Source organism: Cherax quadricarinatus, chromosome 4 (genome assembly GCF_038502225.1).
Source record: "Cherax quadricarinatus isolate ZL_2023a chromosome 4, ASM3850222v1, whole genome shotgun sequence".
NCBI lineage: Eukaryota > Metazoa > Arthropoda > Malacostraca > Decapoda > Parastacidae > Cherax > Cherax quadricarinatus.
In genome coordinates, this window is record NC_091295.1 from 69,042,623 (window position 1) to 69,067,172 (window position 24,550).

General features: G+C 43.5%; 1 protein-coding gene and 2 long non-coding RNA genes across 13 annotated transcripts in view; 2 read left to right on the top strand and 1 right to left on the bottom strand.

Moving 5' to 3' along the window:
- LOC138854394 (uncharacterized) overlaps positions 1 to 11,905 on the top strand; it is a 16,150-nt gene extending 4,245 nt beyond the window's left edge. The window contains exon 2 of the long non-coding RNA XR_011393598.1: positions 10,538 to 11,905. This is a non-coding gene — a long non-coding RNA (uncharacterized lncRNA). The remainder of the gene's footprint in view (positions 1 to 10,537) is intronic.
- Positions 4,060 to 23,010, bottom strand: LOC128705311 (vesicle-trafficking protein SEC22b-A-like). 10 transcript variants are annotated; one of them, XM_070097354.1, is made up of 6 exons: positions 22,053 to 22,071; positions 19,534 to 19,636; positions 18,964 to 19,167; positions 12,716 to 12,876; positions 9,434 to 9,571; positions 4,060 to 4,399 (listed from the first exon to the last, which is right to left on the bottom strand). In XM_070097354.1, the coding sequence occupies exons 3-6, from the start codon at positions 19,146 to 19,148 to the stop codon at positions 4,239 to 4,241; spliced, it is 645 nt and encodes a 214-aa protein (XP_069953455.1). In that variant the 5' UTR covers positions 19,149 to 19,167; positions 19,534 to 19,636; positions 22,053 to 22,071; the 3' UTR covers positions 4,060 to 4,238. The 10 variants fall into 10 exon arrangements, with proteins under 10 accessions (XP_069953455.1, XP_069953484.1, XP_069953437.1 ...); XM_070097383.1 differs by lacking the exons at positions 19,534 to 19,636; positions 22,053 to 22,071 and adding an exon at positions 22,809 to 23,010; XM_070097336.1 differs by lacking the exon at positions 19,534 to 19,636 and having other exon boundaries at positions 22,006 to 22,133.
- Positions 22,076 to 24,550, top strand: part of LOC138854393 (uncharacterized) — a 35,867-nt gene continuing 33,392 nt past the window's right edge. The window contains exon 1 of one of the 2 annotated variants that reach the window (XR_011393596.1): positions 22,076 to 22,267. This is a non-coding gene — a long non-coding RNA (uncharacterized lncRNA). Of the gene's footprint in view, positions 22,268 to 22,338; positions 22,704 to 24,550 lie in introns of those variants that run through there. The other variant, XR_011393597.1, reaches the window with a different exon arrangement.

Here is a 24,550-nt window from a genome sequence, read left to right on the forward strand (position 1 = left end):
CGTAACACCTACAAACTCACATCCACTGATGGCACCACTATCACGAGTTTTAATCCAAACTCCTCCGACATTAACTTTGCTATGACGAAACCATTAAATCATGTTTAAAGTGATTCAGTTCAACGTACGTTCTTACTTTACTATTAGACACCTACTGGCCGAGTTCCTTGAAGCAGAGAAACCAGATATTGTTTTGCTAAACAGTACCTGCATCAAAGCCCCTCAACGTATCCGCCATTATGGATATACTGCACTACAGTCCCCCTATGATCCCCACGATGGGGTTGCCATCCTTGTCAAATCCAACATAAAACACGAATCTCTCCCAATCCCTTTTATTCACCAACACTGTCTTGCAGTCAGAATACACACCCACCTTGGCCCCTTTATCTTTTTCACCACCTATGCTCGCCCAAACACTATTCTCAACATACACGACCTTTCCTTAGTCTTCTTAGGTGGCCCGGTGGTCTGGTAGGTGGCCCGGTGGTCTGGTGGCTAAAGCTCCCGCTTCACACACGGAGGGCCCGGGTTCGATTCCCGGCGGGTGGAAATTCCGACACGTTTCCTTACACCTATTGTCCTGTTCACCTAGCAGCAAATAGGTACCTGGGTGTTAGTCGACTGGTGTGGGTCGCATCCTGGGGGACAAGATTAAGGACCCCAATGGAAATAAGTTAGACAGTCCTCGATGACGCACTGACTTTCTTGGGTTATCCTGGGTGGCTAACCCTCCGGGGTTAAAAATCCGAACGAAATCTTATCTTATCTTATCTTCAACTACACCAACACACCAACATACCTACTAGCTGACATGAATGCCAAACACACCGCCTTTCATCACACCAGTAACAACCAACTTGGTCACCAATTACTCAACTTCACTAACCATAAACACCTAATTCATCTCGGCCCAGACTTCAATACCTTCTTCAATCAAACGGGCCAAGGCAAACCAGACATCATTCTGGCAAACCGAGCCAGTTCTCTATTTCAACACTACATCTCACCTGGCCCTATTACAGGCTCTGATCACATCCCAGTCATCTTGGACATCTCCTCCAACCCTATCCTCATTCCAACCACACCTTCCTTCTCCTACAAGAACGCTGACTGGGATGCTTTCAAACAACACATAGACAATATTAACCTCACCTACGACTATAACAACAAACCTATCTCTGACATCGATACTCAACTTGATCTCATCCAGGACACCGTTACACAAGCAGCCAACAACGCATTACCAAAGAAAACTCACACCACTCGTTATTCCTTCAAACCGTCACTCAGAACAAGAAGACTAATTATCTGCTACCACAACCGCTTCCTCTACAACACACACAGATTTAATCAAGTTCGATTAGATCTCACTTACCTTAGAAACAACATTCTACACAGTCTAGACCAAGACCACAACAATCACTGGTCACAACTCATACAACAAGCTGACAAACAGCGTATTAATAACACTAAAGCCTTCTGGAACTTTATCAAAAAAATAAGAGGCACTACTCCCACCAACAAATTCAAACACATCACCCACAACAACACACACATCTCAGACCCGCAGGCTGCTACCAACTTCTTCAAACACATCTGGGAGAACATCTTCCACCCTCACCGACCTCACCCTAACGTTATTCAACACATTCAGAACATAGAACATTGGAGCACTGCACACACACAAGATACAACACCAGATAGCCACATTCATCTAGACTCTCTTACCTCCTCCCAAGAACTCGGCACTCCTTTCACCAACACAGACATTAAAACTCTCCTCAGACACCTTCCTCCCAAGGCTCCTGGCGCCTCTGGCCTAAACCATATTATCCTAAAACACCTTCCTGACTCTATCATTACTGCCTACACAAACCTCCTCAATGCCTCCCTTGCCTCTGGATACTTCCCTTCCCTCTTCAAAGCTGCTACTGCTATCCTCCTTCCTAAACCCAAAAAAGACCACTCTGATCCTAGAAATTATCGCCCTATCAGCCTCCTCGAAACTTTAGGTAAACTCTTTGAAAAACTCATCAACCATCGCCTTCGCAGATACCTGGAACACAACTCTCTACTTTCTGATGGTCAGTTTGGCTTCAGAACACACAGATCCACACAAGATGCCATTAACATCATTCTCAACTACATCCACATAAACACAGAACAAAGAAACAGGACAGCCCTGGTTGCAAAAGACGTTGAAAAAGCTTTTGACACTGTCTGGCACGAAGGGCTCAAGTACAAACTCTGCACTAACTTTAACCTGCCTCTCGCTACTCGTAAACTCCTCTGCAACTTCCTAGACGGCCATACCATGAGAATCAAATTCCAAGGCTGTTACTCTGACTACTTCACACTAAATGCTGGAGTACCCCAGGGATCTGTCCTCTCCCCTACCCTCTACATTTTATACACTAACGAGACTTAAGAAATCGTAATGACACGATTGCAAATAAACCATACCCCCGGCCGGGATTGAACCCGCGGTCATAGAGTCTCAAAACTCCAGCCCGTCGCGTTAGCCACTAGACCAGCTAGCCACAATAAGATTCATCCAACTAGGTATATTTCTACACCATAGGAAAGTTTTGAGTTTTGAGACTCTATGACCGCGGGTTCAATCCCGGCCGGGGGTATGGTTTATACACTAACGACATTCCAACACCTGTATACCAAAACTCCATCACACTAGCCTATGCAGACGACATTACACAACTTATCACTCATGCCAATATAGATACACTCACACACAAAACACAAAATGAGGTCGACAGGATAGCCATCTGGGAACAAAAATGGAGGATCAAAACCAATGCAGCTAAATCCAGCATTACATATTTTAACTACAGAAAACGTGATCCTCCATTACCTGTCGAGCTCAGAACAGCTGACACCCGCACTTACATCCCTATGACACAATCTGTCACTGTCCTTGGCGTTAATCTTGACTACCTTCTACGCTTACACGGACACATTCACTCAAGGCATGCAATAGCTAGTAAGGCCCTTGTGGGCCTCTACAAGCTGAAACATGCCTCTCAACGCACCAAACTACACCTCTACAAATCCCTTATACGTCCTCTGATAACTTACTCTCCTCTAGCCCTCTCTCTTGCAGCAAAAACAAACTTACTTAAACTGCAGCGTGTCCAGAACAAGGCGCTGCGCTGGGTGCTTGATGTCAGATGGGAGGACTTCGCCACATGCGAGTCTCTACATGCCCAGTTAGACATCCCTGCGCTGAATCTGTACTGGAAGACGCTCAGTGACAGACAGATTGACAAACTCGTGACACGACATGACTACTGGACCTCTCTCCTTGACGAAGACATTCGCAGACCCACACACCAACACAACCTTTTCTACTCCTTGCATGATCCTGCTCCTAACCCTATTTATAAATAACCTTGGATTCTCCGAGAGGTACCTTCTATGACAGGTACCATTCTCTGATCCACGTTCGCCTTACCCTTTGGGTTAAGACATGGCTCAGTTCTACACTCCTCTCTAGCTCTAAACGTCGCATGTCCCTTCCTTCCCGCTCACCCCAACGGAGTCCCAACAGAAGAGTCTGAATTTCTCTTCTCAATATCTGTCCCACGATCGCCTCGCTGCTGGGTTAAGCCCTGGCTCTATTTCTACGACTAAGAACACTCCTCTCCAGCACTGTTCTTCGTCTGTCCCGTCTTCCCCGCTCATCCCATTTGGGATCTTACCTGAACTTTCGTTCGTTCGTTCGTTACCTCTCGTTAGTGTGACTTTGTAAATGGTCCAAGTCGGACCGAAACGTCGTCGTAAGCTCCTCTCTTCTATGTGCGGGTTCTCTTCCATTTTCAAATACATTTTTTGACCCATATCAACACATTAACACCTATTAGGCACTTTAGCTTCGGAAAATTAAAATATTTTCCACAACATTTATATACTAAAATTCTAAACTATTCTCGATATCGATCTTAAATTATAATACAAACTAGACAAGCAAATCAAAGCAGACAAATAATAAAGATGTCTCGCAATAGTTTACCATCATTTAACTATAAATAAGCCAGTAAATAAGTTAAATTTTTATTTAGGTGTCACACATATACATATTTCTTTGACAATGATCATTGGGAGTTCATAGATACATTATGAGTCATATAACACTACATTATGTAGATTTAACCTACAGATAAGAACATTTTATTCCCTTTCTTTCACAAATGATCCCATAAATTTACATGTAAATAGTTTCACAAGACGATGAAGTATTCTCCAGGCATACTCCAGTAGAGAAGAATAAGAAGAATGAGTAAGACTACGAGCGTCTTGGCGTAGAACCTGCAACGTCTGGTGGAGTTCTTTAAGCCTCCTCGGTACTTCTGAGACACTCGTGACGAACTCCCCTCAAGATCTGTGGAAAGTGTGAAGACAACAGTTATTAAACTGTATACACGCTACCGCACACACCTCTAATGACATTATCACAGTGTTCGTCTGATAGCTTTTGTATGCATCTCTTACCTATTTTATGGGAGGTAGTCAAAAGACACTTTGCTTATGGTTCCCCATACCTGGCTTCTGGACGCCAGTTAAAATATTAAAGGAACGTAATGAGTTCAGGGTGCCCCATACCATACCAGTTTAATTGTAACTGATTCTCTGTCATCCATAAATGCTCTCAACTCATTAAGCATAAATTGTGGCATGCTTGTGTCAGAAGCCAGACACAGGTATGGTAGGATTGTGGACAGTGGAGTCAGAGTGCACATGCTGTGGATTCCATCTCACATTGGTCTTCAGATGCATGATAGAACTGATAAATTGGCTAAGCTGTATGCTTTCAAAGAGGGAGTAGATTACAATCTTGGCTTGTCAGGTAGTAGTTTGAGAACAATAATACGAAAAGAACTTCAACTGAATTTTATGGACTTAAGGCTCAGGGAGATTGACACCAGTGAGTCCATCTATCATCACTCTATCATGCAGGAGGAGCCACATGTCTATGGTGAATCCAACAAAATAAGCAGACTCTTGGATGTCACTACTGCCCGGCTCCGGCTGGGTTACAAGTATCTTTGGCAGGTTAAATCACCACCACCAGATGTAGACCAAACGAAATGTAAACTTTGCCAGATGGACTATTGTCACACCTTGCGTCATTATGTACTGGAGTGTGATAAAATTAATGAATTTAGAAACAACTCACTCAGAAGTGTTCAAGAAATGGCTAAGTATTTCATCCACAGTGGTATATTGCAGACCATTCTGGAGAAATACCCTGACTTTGCTAGCTGTAAATAAAGCATTACCACATATGTGCATGTGTGTGTGTGTGTGTGTGTGTGTGTGTGTGTGTGTGTGTGTGTGTGTGTGTGTGTGTGTGTGTGTGTGTTTGTGTTTGTGTGTGTACTCACCTAGTTGTACTCACCTAGTTGAGGTTGCGGGGGTCGAGTCCGAGCTCCTGGCCCCGCCTCTTCACTGATCGCTACTAGGTCACTCTCCCTGAGCCGTGAGCTTTATCATACCTCTGCTTAAAGCTATGTATGGATCCTGCCTCCACTACATCGCTTCCCAAACTATTCCACTTACTGACTACTCTGTGGCTGAAGAAATACTTCCTAACATCCCTGTGATTCATCTGTGTCTTCAGCTTCCAACTGTGTCCCCTTGTTACTGTGTCCAATCTCTGGAACATCCTGTCTTTGTCCACCTTGTCAATTCCTCTCAGTATTTTGTATGTCGTTATCATGTCCCCCCTATCTCTCCTGTCCTCCAGTGTCGTCAGGTTGATTTCCCTTAACCTCTCCTCGTAGGACATACCTCTTAGCTCTGGGACTAGTCTTGTTGCAAACCTTTGCACTTTCTCTAGTTTCTTCACGTGCTTGGCTAGGTGTGGGTTCCAAACTGGTGCCGCATACTCCAATATGGGCCTAACATACACGGTGTACAGGGTCCTGAATGATTCCTTATTAAGATGTCGGAATGCTGTTCTGAGGTTTGCTAGGCGCCCATATGCTGCAGCAGTTATTTGGTTGATGTGCGCTTCAGGAGATGTGCCTGGTGTTATACTCACCCCAAGATCTTTTTCCTTGAGTGAGGTTTGTAGTCTCTGACCCCCTAGACTGGACTCCGTCTGCGGCCTTCTTTGCCCTTCCCCAATCTTCATGACTTTGCACTTGGTGGGATTGAACTCCAGGAGCCAATTGCTGGACCAGGTCTGCAGCCTGTCCAGATCCCTTTGTAGTTCTGCCTGGTCTTCGATCGAGTGAATTCTTCTCATCAACTTCACGTCATCTGCAAACAGGGACACCTCAGAGTCTATTGACTCAAGAAATCGTAATGACACGATTGCAAATAAACCATACCCCCGGCCGGGATTGAACCCGCGGTCATAGAGTCTCAAAACTCCAGCCCGTCGCGTTAGCCACTAGACCAGCTAGCCACAATAAGATTCATCCAACTAGGTATATTTCTACACCATAGGAAAGTTAACTTTCCTATGGTGTAGAAATATACCTAGTTGGATGAATCTTATTGTGGCTAGCTGGTCTAGTGGCTAACGCGACGGGCTGGAGTTTTGAGACTCTATGACCGCGGGTTCAATCCCGGCCGGGGGTATGGTTTATTTGCAATCGTGTCATTACGATTTCTTGAGTCATGTTGACGGCAGTGAAGGGACTTGAGCTAGAGTTCGTCACGGCCACGCTAGCTGGAGATTCGTCTGTAAAAACTTGCATTTGTGGTCACAGAGGTGCCTGTGCTAACTTTCCTATGGTGTAGAAATATACCTAGTTGGATGAATCTTATTGTGGCTAGCTGGTCTAGTGGCTAACGCGACGGGCTGGAGTTTTGAGACTCTATGACCGCGGGTTCAATCCCGGCCGGGGGTATGGTTTTTTTCAGAGTCTATTCCTTCCGTCATGTCGTTCACAAATACCAGAAACAGCACTGGTCCTAGGACTGACCCCTGTGGGACCCCGCTGGTCACAGGTGCCCAGTCTGACACCTCGCCACGTACCATGACTCGCTGCTGTCTTCCTGACAAGTATTCCCTGATCCATTGTAGTGCCTTCCCTGTTATCCCTGCTTGATCCTCCAGTTTTTGCACCAATCTCTTGTGTGGAACTGTGTCAAACGCCTTCTTGCAGTCCAAGAAAATGCAATCCACCCACCCCTCTCTCTCTTGTCTTACTGCTGTCACCATGTCTTCCTTTGCAGATGACACCCGAATCTGCATGACAGTGTCTTCCATTGCAGACACTGCAAGGCTCCAGGCGGACATCAACCAAATCTTTCAGTGGGCTGCGGAAAACAATATGAAGTTCAACGATGAGAAATTTCAATTACTCAGATATGGTAAACATGAGGAAATTAAATCTTCATCAGAGTACAAAACAAGTTCTGGCCACAAAATAGAGCGAAACACCAACGTCAAAGACCTGGGAGTGATTATGTCGGAGGATCTCACCTTCAAGGACCATAACATTGTATCAATCGCATCTGCTAGAAAAATGACAGGATGGATAATGAGAACCTTCAAAACTAGGGAGGCCAAGCCCATGATGACACTCTTCAGGTCACTTGTTCTATCTAGGCTGGAATATTGCTGCACTCTAACAGCACCTTTCAAGGCAGGTGAAATTGCCGACCTAGAAAATGTACAGAGAACTTTCACGGCGCGCATAACGGAGATAAAACACCTCAATTACTGGGAGCGCTTGAGGTTTCTAAACCTGTATTCCCTGGAACGCAGGAGGGAGAGATACATGATTATATACACCTGGAAAATCCTAGAGGGACTAGTACCGAACTTGCACACGAAAATCACTCACTACGAAAGCAAAAGACTTGGCAGACGATGCACCATCCCCCCAATGAAAAGCAGGGGTGTCACTAGCACGTTAAGAGACCATACAATAAGTGTCAGGGGCCCGAGACTGTTCAACTGCCTCCCAGCACACATAAGGGGGATTACCAACAGACCCCTGGCAGTCTTCAAGCTGGCACTGGACAAGCACCTAAAGTCAGTTCCTGATCAGCCAGGCTGTGGCTCGTACGTTGGTTTGCGTGCAGCCAGCAGCAACAGCCTGGTTGATCAGGGGCTGATCCACCAGGAGGCCTGGTCACAGACCGGGCCGCGGGGGCGTTGACCCCCGAAACTCTCTCCAGGTAAACTCCAGGTATGTCATAGAACTCCAGTAGGTTTGTGACACAGGATTTCCCGTCCCTGAAACCATGTTGGCTGCTGTTGATGAGATCATTCCTTTCTATGTGTTCCACCACTCTTCTCCTGATAATCTTCTCCATGATTTTGCATACTATACATGTCAGTGACACTGGTCTGTAGTTTAATGCTTCATGTCTGTCTCCTTTTTTAAAGACTGGGACTACATTTGCTGTCTTCCATGCCTCAGGCAATCTCCCTGTTTCGATAGATGTATTGAATATTGTTGTTAGGGGTACACATAGCGCCTCTGCTCCCTCTCTCAATACCCATGGGGAGATGTTATCTGGCCCCATTGCCTTTGAGGTATCTAGCTCACTCAGAAGCCTCTTCACTTCTTCCTCGGTTGTGTGTGTGTGTGTGTGTGTGTGTGTGTGTGTGTGTGTGTGTGTGTGTGTGTGTGTGTGTGTGTGTGTGTGTGTGTGTGCACTCACCTAGTTGAGATTGCAGGGGTCGAGTCCAAGCTCCTGTGTGTGTGTGTGTGTGTTTGTGTGTGCGTGTGTATGTGTATGAGTGTGTGTGTGTGTGTGTGTGTATGAGTGTGTGTGCGTGTGTGTGTATGAGTTTGTGTATGTGTGTGTGTGTGTGTGTGTGTTTATGTGTGTGTGTGTGTGTATGAATTTGTATATGTGTGTGTGTGTGTGTGTGTGTGTGTGTGACTCAACAATCAATATTTGCACCAATAACTCACTACAGTTGTGACCGGGTGTGGAAGTGTGAATTGCTCATTACACTATAATTTGTTCATGATTGTAGCCATGTATAAACGTAAGTAACCATTCTTACAGTATTCATTACCTTTGTAACTTGTGAGTTCATTACCTTGTACCTAGTTCAGCCATCAAAACTTTGGGGCCCAGTCCCTGGACCCATTACGTACCTCTTTAATCTGTAAATACCTTTGTAACTTGTCATGATTGTGACTAGACCTACCTGGAGTTCATTACCTTTGTAATTTGTGAGTTCATTACCTTTGTAAATTGTGAATTCATTACCTCTGTAACTTGCTCAGCTATCAAAACTTTGGAGTCCCGTCCCTGGACCAATTATGTACCTCTGTAATCTTTTGACTACCGCCCACAGGATGGGTATGGGGTGCATAATAAACATATTAAACTAACTAAACCATACCCATCTTCTGGGTAGTGATAAATATTAGAGAGACAAAATGGATCCAGGGACTCAGCCACTCAGGCTCGGGAGTGTAGAAGTGCCACTCACCAGAGAGAGACATGCCGCTCTCCAGGACGTGGTTGATATTGTCTCTAAGGATGTGTTGGACTTCTTGTGGTTTCTTGTCCAGTTCCGCCACTCGTCTGCGTCCTCCTCCTGACCGTCGCAGCTTCTGCAGCGTTGTATCTATAATATAATATCATTATTTCTACAAGTACAAGGTATACAGGCCTAGCTAACAATGACATACTACTATATAGAAAGCCCCTTGTTATACCTGGAGTTTACCTGGAGAGAGTTTCGGGGGTCAATGCCCCCGCGGCCCGGTCTGTGACCAGGCCTCCTGGTGGATCAGCGCCTGATCAACCAGGCTGTTGCTGCTGGCTGCACGCAAACCAACGTACGAGCCACAGCCCGGCTGATCAGGAACTGACTTTAGGTGCTTGTCCAGTGCCAGCTTGAAGACTGCCAGGGGTCTGTTGGTAATCCCCCTTATGTGTGCTGGGAGGCAGTTGAACAGTCTCGGGCCCCTGACACTTATTGTATGGTCTCTTAACGTGCTAGTGACACCCCTGCTTTTCATTGGGGGGATGGTGCATCGTCTGCCAAGTCTTTTGCTTTCGTAGTGAGTGATTTTCGTGTGCAAGTTCGGTACTAGTCCCTCTAGGATTTTCCAGGTGTATATAATCATGTATCTCTCCCTCCTGCGTTCCAGGGAATACAGGTTTAGAAACCTCAAGCGCTCCCAGTAATTGAGGTGTTTTATCTCCGTTATGCGCGCCGTGAAAGTTCTCTGTACATTTTCTAGGTCGGCAATTTCACCTGCCTTGAAAGGTGCTGTTAGAGTGCAGCAATATTCCAGCCTAGATAGAACAAGTGACCTGAAGAGTGTCATCATGGGCTTGGCCTCCCTAGTTTTGAAGGTTCTCATTATCCATCCTGTCATTTTTCTAGCAGATGCGATTGATACAATGTTATGGTCCTTGAAGGTGAGATCCTCCGACATAATCACTCCCAGGTCTTTGACGTTGTTTCGCTCTATTTTGTGGCCAGGATTTGTTTTGTACTCTGATGAAGATTTAATTTCCTCATGTTTACCATATCTGAGTAATTGAAATTTCTCATCGTTGAACTTCATATTGTTTTCCGCAGCCCACTGAGAGATTTGGTTGATGTCCGCCTGGAGCCTTGCAGTGTCTGCAATGGAAGACACTGTCATGCAGATTCGGGTGTCATCTGCAAAGGAAGACACGGTGCTGTGGCTGACATCCTTGTCTATGTCGGATATGAGGATGAGGAACAAGATGGGAGCTAGTATGCAGAACATTTCGGGCAAATTAGGTAAATTTTGTCCCAGGATGCGACCCACACCAGTCGGCTAACACCCAGGTACCCACTTTACTGATGAGTGAACATGGACAGCAGGTGTCTTATGGTAACACGTCCTAATGTTTTCCATCCGTACCGGGTAATCAATCCCCAGACCTCAGTGTGTGATCCAAGCGCGCTAGTGATCGAGCTACGGGACACCTTCCAGGTAATAAGTTTAGAGAAACAAGAGATAAGCTTTATTTAGGAAATCGATAAGTTAATTTATAGACAGTAGCATAAATTTTCAGAATTGTTGTCGGCATAAATGGACACCTTAGGCATATTTCCTTAAACTTTTTGGCCCTGTTCACCTAACTGTAAATAGGTACCTGGGTGTTAGCCGACTGTCGCATCCTAGAGAAGATCAAAACACCTCATTGAAAATTAAATCGAATAATGTGACGTTTCATTGGGTCCTTAGGCGCAGATACTTCAGCCTCTTATTGTCAGCAGTAGGACCCTCAGTCTACCTGCATTCATGTTTCATGTAATGGGAACTTACATAGTCTGGAGCAACCTTGATAATGTTCTATCTTAAAGAAGCGGGTTTATAGGCTTGTATGCTACTAGTAATTTTTTTGACTGGATATCGACGTGTAAAAAGACATATGCAAGAATTAAGACATTTGTTGAGGATACGTTTAGCCCACCAGGTAGGCGAAACATGTCTTCAACAAACGTGTTAATTCTCACTTACTTATCGGAATTAATCAATACTTTTGACGTATCGACGTGTGCTATTGAATATTATTCCTTCAAAGATGTACCTTGATGCTAGTGTAAGGGTTTTGATCCAATAATTGGAACTACCTTCCCTTTTAACTAAACCAAATTACCTCCATCTTCAATCAATCAATCAAGTTTATTCTCCTAAAAGATTACAATGCTGGGTTTACATATTATAGGATATTGGTTATAATGTGTGGTTTATATATTATAAAATACCAATTACAGAGAGGGTCACTTCCCAGAAGATATACGACCCCGACGTGTTTATCGTTTCCCCTGTGAATATAAGACGGAGGAGGATAATATATTGAATGTAACTCAATTCATATTGATAATGGAGCGTCTACAGGAGCATGTATATTTAAAACCGGCCATTAAATGTGTTTATTCTACATATATAACTGAACATTATAAATTGTATATCTTAAATGTTTCTCACAATTATATCACATAAATGTTAAACCTAAAACCCAATCTAACTTTATTATTTTTTAAATACACTACCTAACAGAATCACTACCTAACTGAATACAACCATATGACCTGTCTTTGTAATACTCACTTGTGCTTTATAGTTATCTGTTTACATTAATGTTTTATCACTGATTTCATCATTGCTTAGTAGCAGCGCTGTATAGTCCTTGTGGCTTAGCGCTTCTTTTTGATTATAATAATAATAATAATCATTGCTTAGTTAATCTTAAGTTAATTTTAAGCCAGCCCGTAATGCTATGCATAGTATAAGTGGCTTTGGCATACTGCTCTTATCTGTATTTTTTTTTGTACCTCTGTATGTGTGCACAAATTGGAAATAAATAAATAAATAAATAAATAAATAAATATATACCGATGTAAATATGAAACATGTGATTATGTTGTATCCAGAGAAGCAATAACCTGTTACAATAGACAGTGTAATTAATCATAGTTTACTGACGTTGCTAATACTGCAAAATATTAAGCAATGGTCAAAAATATAAATATCTCTGCTTCATTTGAATAGTGCATTCATTTAACATATTGAGATAATTTATAATGGCTTTTGTTTACACTGTTGTTATTCGATAAAGACTAAGAGCTTTTGCTACTTCTATTACATTGTATATCAATAACAGTGATTTCCATGTTTCGTGTGCTAATTCTCCCTTCTGACGTTTGTGTGGCTACAAGCATCAGTATACATTTAATCATTCTCACAGGTTTAGCACATATCAGTAAGTTCTATCTCACCGAACTCGATGAAAGAGTATGGTCTAGTGGGCTCTTTGACGCGATCACCGTACTGAGCAGAGAACTCCTGGGCCACTTGCTGGAGGTAGGTGAAGGCTCGCTCCTGGCTCACATGCGCGTCGCAGATGGCTATATAGATCACGTCCAGCTCTATCAGGTAGCTGTAATAAGAGAACACATGTTAAAATTTTAAGATATAAATGCAAATCAGAGAGCGAGAATGCTTACAAAAAACCAGAGAGCAGCAACCAGGTGCCAAAACTAATAAGTAAATACTTTTTCCAGTTTAGGATATCGGATGAAACCCTTCAGCAGGTCATCGTACAATAAAAACCTGTTTTGTAGGATATTTTCCTGAAAAATACTGATAAAATTAGAGTTCGTGAGGCAATGTCATAAAGAACATTTAGATGCTACATGGACTGTGATTTTCGTTGACTTATTTTCTCGCCATGTCCATTTTAACCTTCCTCCACGGCGGAGCAGCAAGTAACGCTGTCCGCGAAATATTCCATCCAATCATTTTTTTTTGGGGGGGGGGGGGCGCGACTCAGCAGCAAGGGACATTAAGATGCAACGTACCCATTGTAAGAGTAACCTGGAGAGTTTACCTGGAGAGAGTTTCGGGAGTCAATGCCCCCGCGGCCCGGTCTGTGACCAGGCCTCCTGGTGGATCAGCGCCTGATCAACCAGGCTGTTGCTGCTGGCTGCACTCAAACCAACGTACGAGCCACAGCCCGGCTGATCAGGAACTGACTTTAGGTGCTTGTCCAGTGCCAGCTTGAAGACTGCCAGGGGTCTGTTGGTAATCCCCCTTATGTGTGCTGGGAGGCAGTTGAACAGTCTCGGGCCCCTGACACTTATTGTATGGTCTCTTAACGTGCTAGTGACACCCCTGTTTTTCATTGGGGGGATGGTGCATCGTCTGCCAAGTCTTTTGCTTTCGTAGTGAGTGATTTTCGTGTGCAAGTTCGGTACTAGTCCCTCTAGGATTTTCCAGGTGTATATAATCATGTATCTCTCCCTCCTGCGTTCCAGGGAATACAGGTTTAGAAACCTCAAGCGCTCCCAGTAATTGAGGTGTTTTATCTCCGTTATGCGCGCCGTGAAAGTTCTCTGTACATTTTCTAGGTCGGCAATTTCACCTGCCTTGAAAGGTGCTGTTAGAGTGCAGCAATATTCCAGCCTAGATAGAACAAGTGACCTGAAGAGTGTCATCATGGGCTTGGCCTCCCTAGTTTTGAAGGTTCTCATTATCCATCCTGTCATTTTTCTAGCAGATGCGATTGATACAATGTTATGGTCCTTGAAGGTGAGATCCTCCGACATAATCACTCCCAGGTCTTTGACGTTGGTGTTTCGCTCTATTTTGTGGCCAGAATTTGTTTTGTACTCTGATGAAGATTTAATTTCCTCATGTTTACCATATCTGAGTAATTGAAATTTCTCATCGTTGAACTTCATATTGTTTTCTGCAGCCCACTGAAAGATTTGGTTGATGTCCACCTGGAGCCTTGCAGTGTCTGCAATGGAAGACACTGTCATGCAGATTCGGGTGTCATCTGCAAAGGAAGACACGGTGCTGTGGCTGACATCCTTGTCTATGTCGGATATGAGGATGAAGAACAAGATGGGAGCTAGTACTGTGCCTTGTGGAACAGAGCTTTTCACCGTAGCTGCCTCGGACTTTACTCTGTTGACGACTACTCTCTGTGTTCTGTTAGTGAGGAAATTATAGATCCATCGACCGACTTTTCCTGTTATTCCTTTAGCGCGCATTTTGTGCGCTATTACGCCATGGTCACACTTGTCGAAGGCTTTTGCAAAGTCTGTATATATTACATCTGCATTCTTTTTGTCTTCTAGTGCATTTAGGACCTTGTCGTAGTGATCCAGTAGTTGAGACAGACAGGAGCGACCTGTTCTAAACCCATGTTGCCCTGGGTTGTGTAACTGATGGGTTTCTAGATGGGTGGTGATCTTGCTTCTTAGGACCCTTTCAAAGATTTTTATGATATGGGATGTTAGTGCTATTGGTCTGTAGTTCTTTGCTGTTGCTTTACTGCCCCCTTTGTGGAGTGGGGCTATGTCTGTTGTTTTTAGTAACTGAGGGACGACCCCCGTGTCCATGCTCCCTCTCCATAGGATGGAAAAGGCTCGTGATAGGGGCTTCTTGCAGTTCTTGATGAACACAGAGTTCCATGAGTCTGGCCCTGGGGCAGAGTGCATGGGCATGTCATTTATCGCCTGTTCGAAGTCATTTGGCGTCAGGATAACATCGGATAGGCTTGTGTTAATCAAATTTTGTGGCTCTCTCATAAAAAATTCATTTTGATCTTCGACTCTCAGTCTCGTTAGCGGCTTGCTAAAAACTGAGTCATATTGGGACTTGAGTAGCTCACTCATTTCCTTGTTGTCATCTGTGTAGGACCCATCTTGTTTAAGTAGGGGCCCAATACTGGGCGTTGTTCTCGATTTTGATTTGGCATAGGAGAAGAAATACTTTGGGTTTCTTTCGATTTCATTTATAGCTTTTAGTTCTTCCCGCGATTCCTGACTCCTAAAGGATTCTTTTAGCTTAAGTTCGATGCTTGCTATTTCTCTGACCAGTGTCTCCCTGCGCATTTCAGATATATTGACCTCTTTTAGCCGCTCTGTTATTCTTTTCCGTCGCCTGTAAAGGGCGCGCCTGTCTCTTTCTATTTTACATCTACTCCTCCTTTTTCTTAGAGGAATAAGCCTTGTGCATACATCGAGTGCCACCGAGTTAATCTGTTCTAGGCATAAGTTTGGGTCTGTGTTGCTTAGTATATCTTCCCAGCTTATATCGGTTAGGACTTGGTTTACTTGGTCCCACTTTATGTTTTTGTTATTGAAGTTGAATTTGGTGAATGCTCCCTCGTGACTAGTCTCATTTTGTCGGTCTGGGGCTCCACGCATACATGTCTGAACCTCAATTATGTTGTGATCTGAGTATATTGTTTTTGATATGGTGACATTTCTTATCAGATCATCATTGTTAGTGAATATGAGGTCTAGTGTATTCTCCAGTCTAGTAGGCTCTATTATTTGCTGGTTTAAATTGAATTTTGTGGAGAGATTTAAAAGCTCGTGTGAGTGTGAGTTTTCATCAGAGCTGCCTCCTGGTGTTATTACTGCAACAATATTATTTGCTATATTCCTCCATTTTAGGTGCCTTAAGTTGAAATCCCCCAGGAGCAAGATGTTGGGTGCAGGAGCTGGAAGATTTTCCAGACAGTGGTCAATTTTTAACAGCTGTTCCTGGAATTGCTGGGATGTTGCATCCGGAGGCTTGTAGACTACCACAATGACTATGTTTTGGTTCTCGACCTTTACTGCTAAAACTTCCACTACGTCATTTGAGGCATTAAGCAGTTCTGTGCAAACAAGTGACTCTGCAATGTACAGGCCAACCCCCCCCTTTTGCCTGTTCACTCTGTCACATCTGTTTAGGTTGTAACCTGGGATCCATATTTCATTGTCCAAGTGATCCTTTATGTGGGTCTCAGTGAAAGCCGCGAACATTGCCTTTGCCTCTGCAAGCAGTCCACGGATGAAAGGTATTTTGTTGTTTGTTGCTGGCTTTAGACCCTGTATATTTGCAAAGAAGAATGTTATCGGACTGGTGGTATTGTGGGTACTGGGGGGGGGGGATTTTTTTTCCGGCATTAGTATCTGTATCTGTTGGTTTGGAGTGGAGGCCATCGACTGTGGTTCCACTCCAGGAATGACTGGATTTGGTGTACGATTTCTGCCATTTCCTGCCAGTTTTTTTTCCTTCCTGGCACTAAAAAACCTCTCCCTCTTGAGTGGCTGTGGCTACCCAGGTTTTCCCATGGCCTGGATGTTTTGTATCTTTTTGTCCCCTTTAGATGGTATGCCTGGCAATTTAAGTTATAGCACAGTCTTTCCTGTACTGAAGAGGTACACATTTCAGGGTGAAAAAGCTTACAGGAAGGGAGTTTGCATTTTCCTGTTGTCATATGGGCATGGCATTTTCTAGGGTGGTCATAGTTGCACGTCCCATCTGTTTTTCCAGATTTCCCATGCCAGCAGTATCAGTTTACTGGCGAACGTAGAATAGTGTAAATCTTTTCTCTTTATGCACTCTATTGGTCTTTGAAATCCCTGATACTACTAGCCACATTATGGTAGGTAAGACACATAGGCAACAGTTAGGCAATTTTATTCCGAAACGTTTCGCCTACACAGTAGGCTTCTTCAGTCGAATACAGAAAGTAGGCAGGAACAGTAGAGATGTGAAGACGATGTAATCAGTCCATCACCCTTAAAGTCGTAGAATTGGAGAAGTTCAGTTCCATAGTCAGGAACTATCTGAAGATCAAGCGACAGTGCGGAGACTTAAATACTGTCGGAAGGAGAGGTGCAGGGTAGTAGTAGTAGTGAGAATGTAGCCACTTAGAGGTCATGTCCCTCTCAGATCCAACAATTCTCACTTGAAAAGGTTGTCCAAGGTGTTTTCTGTACCAAGATGCCATGTGTTGCAGTGTCTGACAAGATGAACATCTTGTCAGACACTGCAACACATGGTGCCACTAGCACGATAAGAGAAAACATAAGTGTTTGGCCCAAAACTGTTCAACTGCCTCCCAGCATACATAAGGGGGATTACCAACAAACCCCTGGCTGTCTTCAAGCAGGCACTGGACACACACGTAAAGTCAGTACCTGACCAGCCGGGCTGTGGCTCGTACGTTGGATTGCGTGCAGCCAGCAGCAACAGCCTGGTTGATTAGGTCCTGATCCACCATGAGGCCTGGTCACAGACCGGGCCGCGGGGGTGTTGACCTCCGGAACTCTCTCCAGGTAAACAGGTATGTTAATTTATACTGGACAATATAAACTGCCTACCGAAAGGGAGACGTTAGGATATGACACCAAAATCTTAATTTGGTCAGAAATATTTAATTTGGTCAGAAATATTTAATTTGGTCAGAAATATTTAATTTGGTCAGAAATATTGAAATGTTCTTTATACTTTTCTAATCATGTAATTGATTTATATTTATATAAAATTACTCAAGAAAATTACTCAGATCAAGTATCTGATATTACTAAATATATATGCCAGTGTTACTGCCATAATTTGTTCAAATAATTTTAAGAATTATTTTAGATAATTTGAGGTCCAGACATGTGAGACTTGATAACCTGAGAAGGTGGGCACGAAGGTGGGATATTGTGACCTGGGTTCCTTTAAGTCCCACTGGACCCTGAGGTACATCAATATTGTGACCTGGGTTCCTTTAAGTCCCACTGGACCCTGAGGTACATCAATATTGTGACCTGGGTTCCTTTAAGTCCCAATGGACCCTGAGGTACATCAATATTGTGACCTGGGTTCCTTTAAGTCCCAATGGACCCTGAGGTACATCAATATTGTGACCTGGGTTCCTTTAAGTCCCACTGGACCCTGAGGTACATCAATATTGTGACCTGGGTTCCTTTAAGTCCCACTGGACCCTGAGGTACATCAATATTGTGACCTGGGTTCCTTTAAGTCCCACTGGACCCTGAGGTACATCAATATTGTGACCTGGGTTCCTTTAAGTCCCACTGGACCCTGAGGTACATCAATATTGTGACCTGGGTTCCTTTAAGTCCCACTGGACCCTGAGGTACATCAATATTGTGACCTGGGTTCCTTTAAGTCCCACTGGACCCTGAGGTACATCAATATTGTGACCTGGGTTCCTTTAAGTCCCACTGGACCCTGAGGTACATCAATATTGTGACCTGGGTTCCTTTAAGTCCCACTGGACCCTGAGGTACATCAATATTGTGACCTGGGTTCCTTTAAGTCCCACTGGACCCTGAGGTACATCAATATTGTGACCTGGGTTCCTTTAAGTCCCACTGGACCCTGAGGTACATCAATATTGTGACCTGGGTTCCTTTAAGTCCCACTGGACCCTGAGGTACATCAATATCGGTGAGTGTAAACTGTTTGATATACCAAAGTTTCTTCACAATTATGGGGCGAAATAATTCGGGACATTGCCTGTAAAATTTGGCCGAAAACAGGGATCACAGGAAACTCTTAGTTGCACTGTCCACTGGATGGGTATGAGGTGCACAATAAACTAGCCACTTGGATGGCAAAATCTAAATCTACTCTTGGCGAGTATACACTGAAAGACATACACCTTCCAGTTTATAAACCGCGGAGATAAGCATCTGGGTTGCTGACAGGTGAAGTTACTGACTGTAGTAAGTACGGTGGAGCGTCGAGGGAGGCTCTGGCAGGACTGGTGTAGCTTAATGTACGGAGGAGTCGCTTGGCTTGTGTCTGGGGCTCCAGCAGCCTGGTGCTTCCTGCTTCATCTTCCAGAGAAGCCGCCAGTACCAGTCCATCACCCAGACGACCCACCATAGTGCACACAGCAGCCATTTTTCAACCCACACACGTTCTGCAAGAAATATAACATAAGAATATAAGTCGCAATACCGTGGTTTACATTAAACCCTCAAGTTGATAATGGAATTGAACGATGTTTCGGTCCTTTCTGGATCATTAAGCTGTATAACCCTTGTGGCTTAGCGCTTCTTTTTGATTATAATAATAATAATCTGGATCATTAACTGCTAGGTATATGAACCATAATGAGCCGAAACGTTGTCCGGATTGTTGGTTAGTTGTGAATAGCATAATTAATTTATTGAAAAAACCATACCACGGGCGAGGATAGAACCCGCGATCATAAGCATGTCTCAAGTGCTGCATTATTTTCCTTTGTGTCTAGTTTTGTACTAGATTTTAGGACCGTCGGTCTTACCAGCTTAATTTGTAAATACGGTGCTAGAAGCTTGAACATCCAACTGGCTTATTTGAGGGAATTAGATCAGGGTGGAGACAACTTGTTTTCACGGCTTGAAGTGCTGTCGGAGTGTAAGCAAGATAGTATTTATGGAAGAATTCAAGGAAACTGGTTAGCTGGACTTGAGTCCTGGAGGTGGAAAGTACACCTGGAGTTTACCTGGAGAGAGTTCCGGGGGTCAACGCCCCCGCGGCCTGGTCTGTGACCAGGCCTCCTGGTGGATCAGAGCCTGATCAACCAGGCTGTTACTGCTGGCTGTACGCAAACCAACGTACGAACCACAGCCCGGCTGGTCAGGAACCGACTTTAGGTGCTTGTCCAGTGCCAGCTTGAAGACTGCCAGGGGTCTGTTGGTAATCCCCCTTATGTATGCTGGGAGGCAGTTGAACAGTCTCGGGCCCCTGACACTTATTGTATGGTCTCTTAACGTGCTAGTGACACCCCTGCTTTTCATTGGGGGATGTGTATAGTGTCTGGATAGCTACTTATAGGAAATGTTAAGCCACAGAGCACTAAAGTATTCATACACAGTACCATGGCTAAAGGTCACCTTATTATAGCTGTCGTTTCCTCGACCTTGATACTATGTTTCTACAAAGTACAATTGATTTAAAAATAGTTGACAGTACTGACATACTTTTTAGAAACCCCCTGGTTATATAAAACATTTTGGACAGTACAGAACATTATTATTATTATTATTATATGGGGAGCGCTAAACCTGTAGTGATTATACAGCGCCGGGACAGATCCAATTCCCTAGATCAAGAGCCCTTCAGCAGCATCAAGGAACCTTCCCTGAGGGGAGTATAGAAAAGAGGTTATCATTCACACCACCTGTCAATATAACGTATTATCTCACGTTCCTGCGGTCATCTTACCAAACTTTCTCTATACCTTTCCTTAGCCAAGATTTTTTTACTTTCTGTATTTAGTATAAAAGCCTTTCCTTGCCTTCATTCATCAACTAGATCGTTATTATTGTCGAAGAACGGAAGTTTCAATACCATGGCTGGAACAATTCACAAATAATCCAACGTATAAATAGTTCAGTACCACTGTAACTCGTTTACCTATCAATCTTTTGCGGTCCAGTTCCTGGACCCATTATGTGCTTCTGTCTTTTTTTACTACCACCCACAAGATGGGTACGGTGGTATATAAAAGTATTTAACTGACCCACACAAGAGAAGAAGCACCTAGAGTCGGTACCTGACCAGCCGGGCTGTGGTTCGTACGTTGGATTGCGTGTAACCAGCAGTAACAGCCTGGTTGATCAGGCTCTGATCCACCAGGAGGCCTGGTCACAGACCGGGCCGCAGGGGCGTTGACCCCCGGAACTCTCTCCAGGTATAAAGACGTTATGGTCCGTCCACCCCTCAGATTATATACACTGAAAGATATACACTTTTCAGGGTATATACCCCTTCGCTAGGCTGTGGTACCTATATATCAGACTGCTTGCAGCAAGAATCAGTAGTATGAATGATGAGGTGGTCAACAAGGAAGTCTGATAATAATAATAATATTTCTACAAGTACGTGATACAAGTTATACAGACCTAGCTGGCGTCAGTCACATACTGTATAGAAAGCCCCTGGTTATATAGAGCATTTCTGGCAAATTAGGATTATTTTGTCCCCAGGTATACTCCAGGATGCGATCCACACCAGTCGGCTAACACCCAGGTACCTATTTTACTACTAGGTGAACAGGGACAGAAGGTGTCTTAAGGAAATACGTCCTAATATTTCCACCCGTACCTTGGAAAAAAACCACGGACCTCACTGTGTGAGTTGAGTGCACTACCAACCGAGCTACAGTATATGACAGGTAAATAGGTCCTCGCCCTCGCATTATGTTCAATATTACCATTGTAGTGTGTGTGTACATACAAGGGGGATTACCAGTGGACCTCTGGCTGTCTTCACAAAGGCGCTGGACAGGCACCTAGTCAGTACCTGACCAGCCGGGCTGTGGTTCTTACATCGGTTTATGTGCGGCCAGCAGTAACAGCCTGGTTGATCAGGCCCTGCTCCACCAAGGTGTCTGGTCATGGACTGGGCCGCAGGGGCATTGACCCCTGAAACCCTCTCTAGGTATACACTAGGTACTCATGATAACGTTGCCATCAAATTGTTTCTCCAAATTACTGTAGGCTGCATATCTCTTAATGTGTTTTTTACAAGCAGGTCACTACTGACAGCTATTGTAGACTTAACCTATATAATAATTTTTTCTTCATCCATAAGACAATTTTTTTTTTCACTGCCGGCTTTGCAAAACACTTAAATAACACTCAAACACATTTTACGTCCATTTTCTGTTTGATATCTATTTCCAGTAATAAATAGAGCTATTATTATTATTATTATTACTATTATTATTATTTCATTTTAGACATAAAGCAAAAACTTGAAAGCCAATTACTGCAGTAAGGAACAATGTCACATGTGAGAGAACTGGTCAAATATTACAAGCATATCATAACTGACGAGTTAAGACGCACTATGAGACAACAAGGAGAGAGAACAACTCTAATGAGAGACAAATAATAAAAGCAACATATGTCAGAGTTACAAGTGCCAGATAAAAGATGATAGGAGTATCATGTGAGAGTTGCAGGTGCTAGCTAGGTATGTGAATGCCACGTCTGAGGCACTGATAAAAATTATCATCACAGGAGATTCAGGTGATTATTATTCTATAATTGTGGGGAGGCACTAAACCCATATAGGTCATACAGTGGCTAGACTGTCAAGTATGGAATTAAGGGAAAGAAATATTATGATTACTATAATAATTATTAGGATGTAAGAAAGGTGTAAGACCTATGGTATCAGTAAGGTCAAATGCTGGCCGAGTTCTTTGGTAATTTGTCATTTAACACACGGGCGATCCATGAACTGTCATTACATTGAGGGAGAGACCAATACCATGGTGAAAATGAAACGGGGTAAAAGGTACAAGAGATGGTAGGGAGCATGGCAGTACCAGCTTAAGCCAAGTGGTTGCTTTAAAGCAGTTTTGGGTTCTGAGGATAGTCCTCGTTCATGTGTAGGTCAGAAGAGGGTGTTGCAGTCACTGAAGATCCAGCAGACTAACGTAGTCATTCATCTTCAAATCAGGTATAAATTGGGAAGCAGTGGGTGTGCAACAGTAGAATGGCACTGTCAGTATTGAAAAGAGCTTAACACAACCCTGATTAGAAAAAGAGTACAGTGTGTACTTACAGTCCAATTGTGTTTCAGCTATTGTTGATAATAGGTGAACCAACATGAACCTCGGGTGTAATATGCCTTCAGTTACCACTGCTGGATCTGCAAGCAACCCCCAGTAGTGCTTCTGCCATTAGAAGCCCTGCAAGATCTATATCTGATGCCTCATAGTAGAGTACCCAAGACCTTCAAGGGCACATCAGTTCCCCTGTCTTCTAATATGTTATTTTCCCCCTATAATCTACCTTGTAGTAGGCTGGTAGTCAGCAACCGCCCAGGGAGGTACTACCGTCCTGCCAAGTGAGTGTAAAACGAAAGCCTGTAATTGTTTTACATGATGGTAGGATTGCTGGTGTCCTTTTTTCTGTCTCATGAACATGCAAAGTTTAAGGTATGTCTTGCTACTTCTACTTACACTTAAGTCACACTACACATACATGTACAAGCATATATATACACACCCCTCTGGGTTTTCTTCTATTTTCTTACTAGTTCTTGTTCTTGTTCATTTCCTCTTACCTCCATGGGTAAGTGGAACAGAATTCTTCCTCCGTAAGCTATGCATGTTGTAAGAGGCGACTAAAATGCCAGGAGCAAGGGGCTAGTAACCCCTTCTCCTGTATAAATTACAAAATTTAAAAAGAGAAACTTTCATTTTTCTTTTTGGGCCACCCTGCCTTTTTGGGATACGGCCAGTTTGTTGAAAAAAAATCTACCTTGTTCATAATTACTATTGCAGAGCTCTCAGCAAAGCTTAGACCTCTGCAACACAATTGTCCTCAAGGATTTGCTAAGTTATACCATGAATTAAGGAAAGATCCTAGACTTCATCTTATGAAAGTAGACAAGGCAAATGTGATAGTAATTATGGACAAGGTATATTAAAGGGGAAAAATAAACAGGATATTAGGAGACAGGGAAACTCATGCACCTCCTTAAGCAGAACAAATTTCCACCACAGCTCCACCTATGGAAGGGCCACTAGAAAAGGGCCGGATAGCAAGTCTTTTTCTCTTCATCTAGTAGCTGTAGGATAAGAAAACACCATTATTATTATAATCAAAAAGAAGCGCTAAGCCACAAGGACTATACAGCTAAGAAAACACCAATATTCAGTTATTATATTTGGGGAAAAGCATTAAACTCAGAGGTCATACAGTGCCTGGGGAATAGGAAGCAATCAGGTTCAATCAGAGGAGGTGGAGGACAAGTTTAATTTCTTGGCTCATATGCCCATCACCAGCATCATGAAACCTCCCTTGAGGTGGACAGTGTTAAAAGTAATCACTGCATATGAAGGAAAAGAAAAAAATGAGAACTATTTTTATTAACACCATTATAACCCATTTGCTAACATAAAAGATTTATTAACACAGGAAAACTCCAGAAAGCTAAGCAGATTTTATTATTTCCACTGGAGTCCTTTGAGCATTTTCCTAAAAAACCCACAATGGCTGACCAGCTCCTGGGCACCTATTTACTGCTAGATAAACAGGTGCATTAGGTGTAAAGAGACTAACATTGTTACACTGATCATCATCTAAGACATGTTGGCTTAATTCACCACAGGTTGTTAAAATTACAAAATATTTGAGATCGACATCCAATGACTTTGCAGTACAGTACAGTACTACAGTGGCAAAATAATCCCACTTACATACAAAGACCATTTTACAGATACAGTGGAACCCCAGTTTTCATCCTTAATCTGTTCCACAGTTACTAAAAACAACAGACATAGCCTCACTCCACAAAGG

Excerpts from the sequence above, each read along its gene's own strand:
- LOC128705311 (XM_070097383.1), bottom strand. The coding sequence starts at position 19,148 with ATGGCTGCTGTGTGCACTATGGTGGGTCGTCTGGGTGATGGACTGGTA. Across the intron at positions 9,572-12,715 it reads ATACTCTTTCATCGAGTTCG|ATACAACGCTGCAGAAGCTG; the intron begins GTGAGATAGAAC and ends ATTATATTATAG. Across the intron at positions 4,400-9,433 it reads GAGCGGCATGTCTCTCTCTG|ATCTTGAGGGGAGTTCGTCA; the intron begins GTGAGTGGCACT and ends CACTTTCCACAG.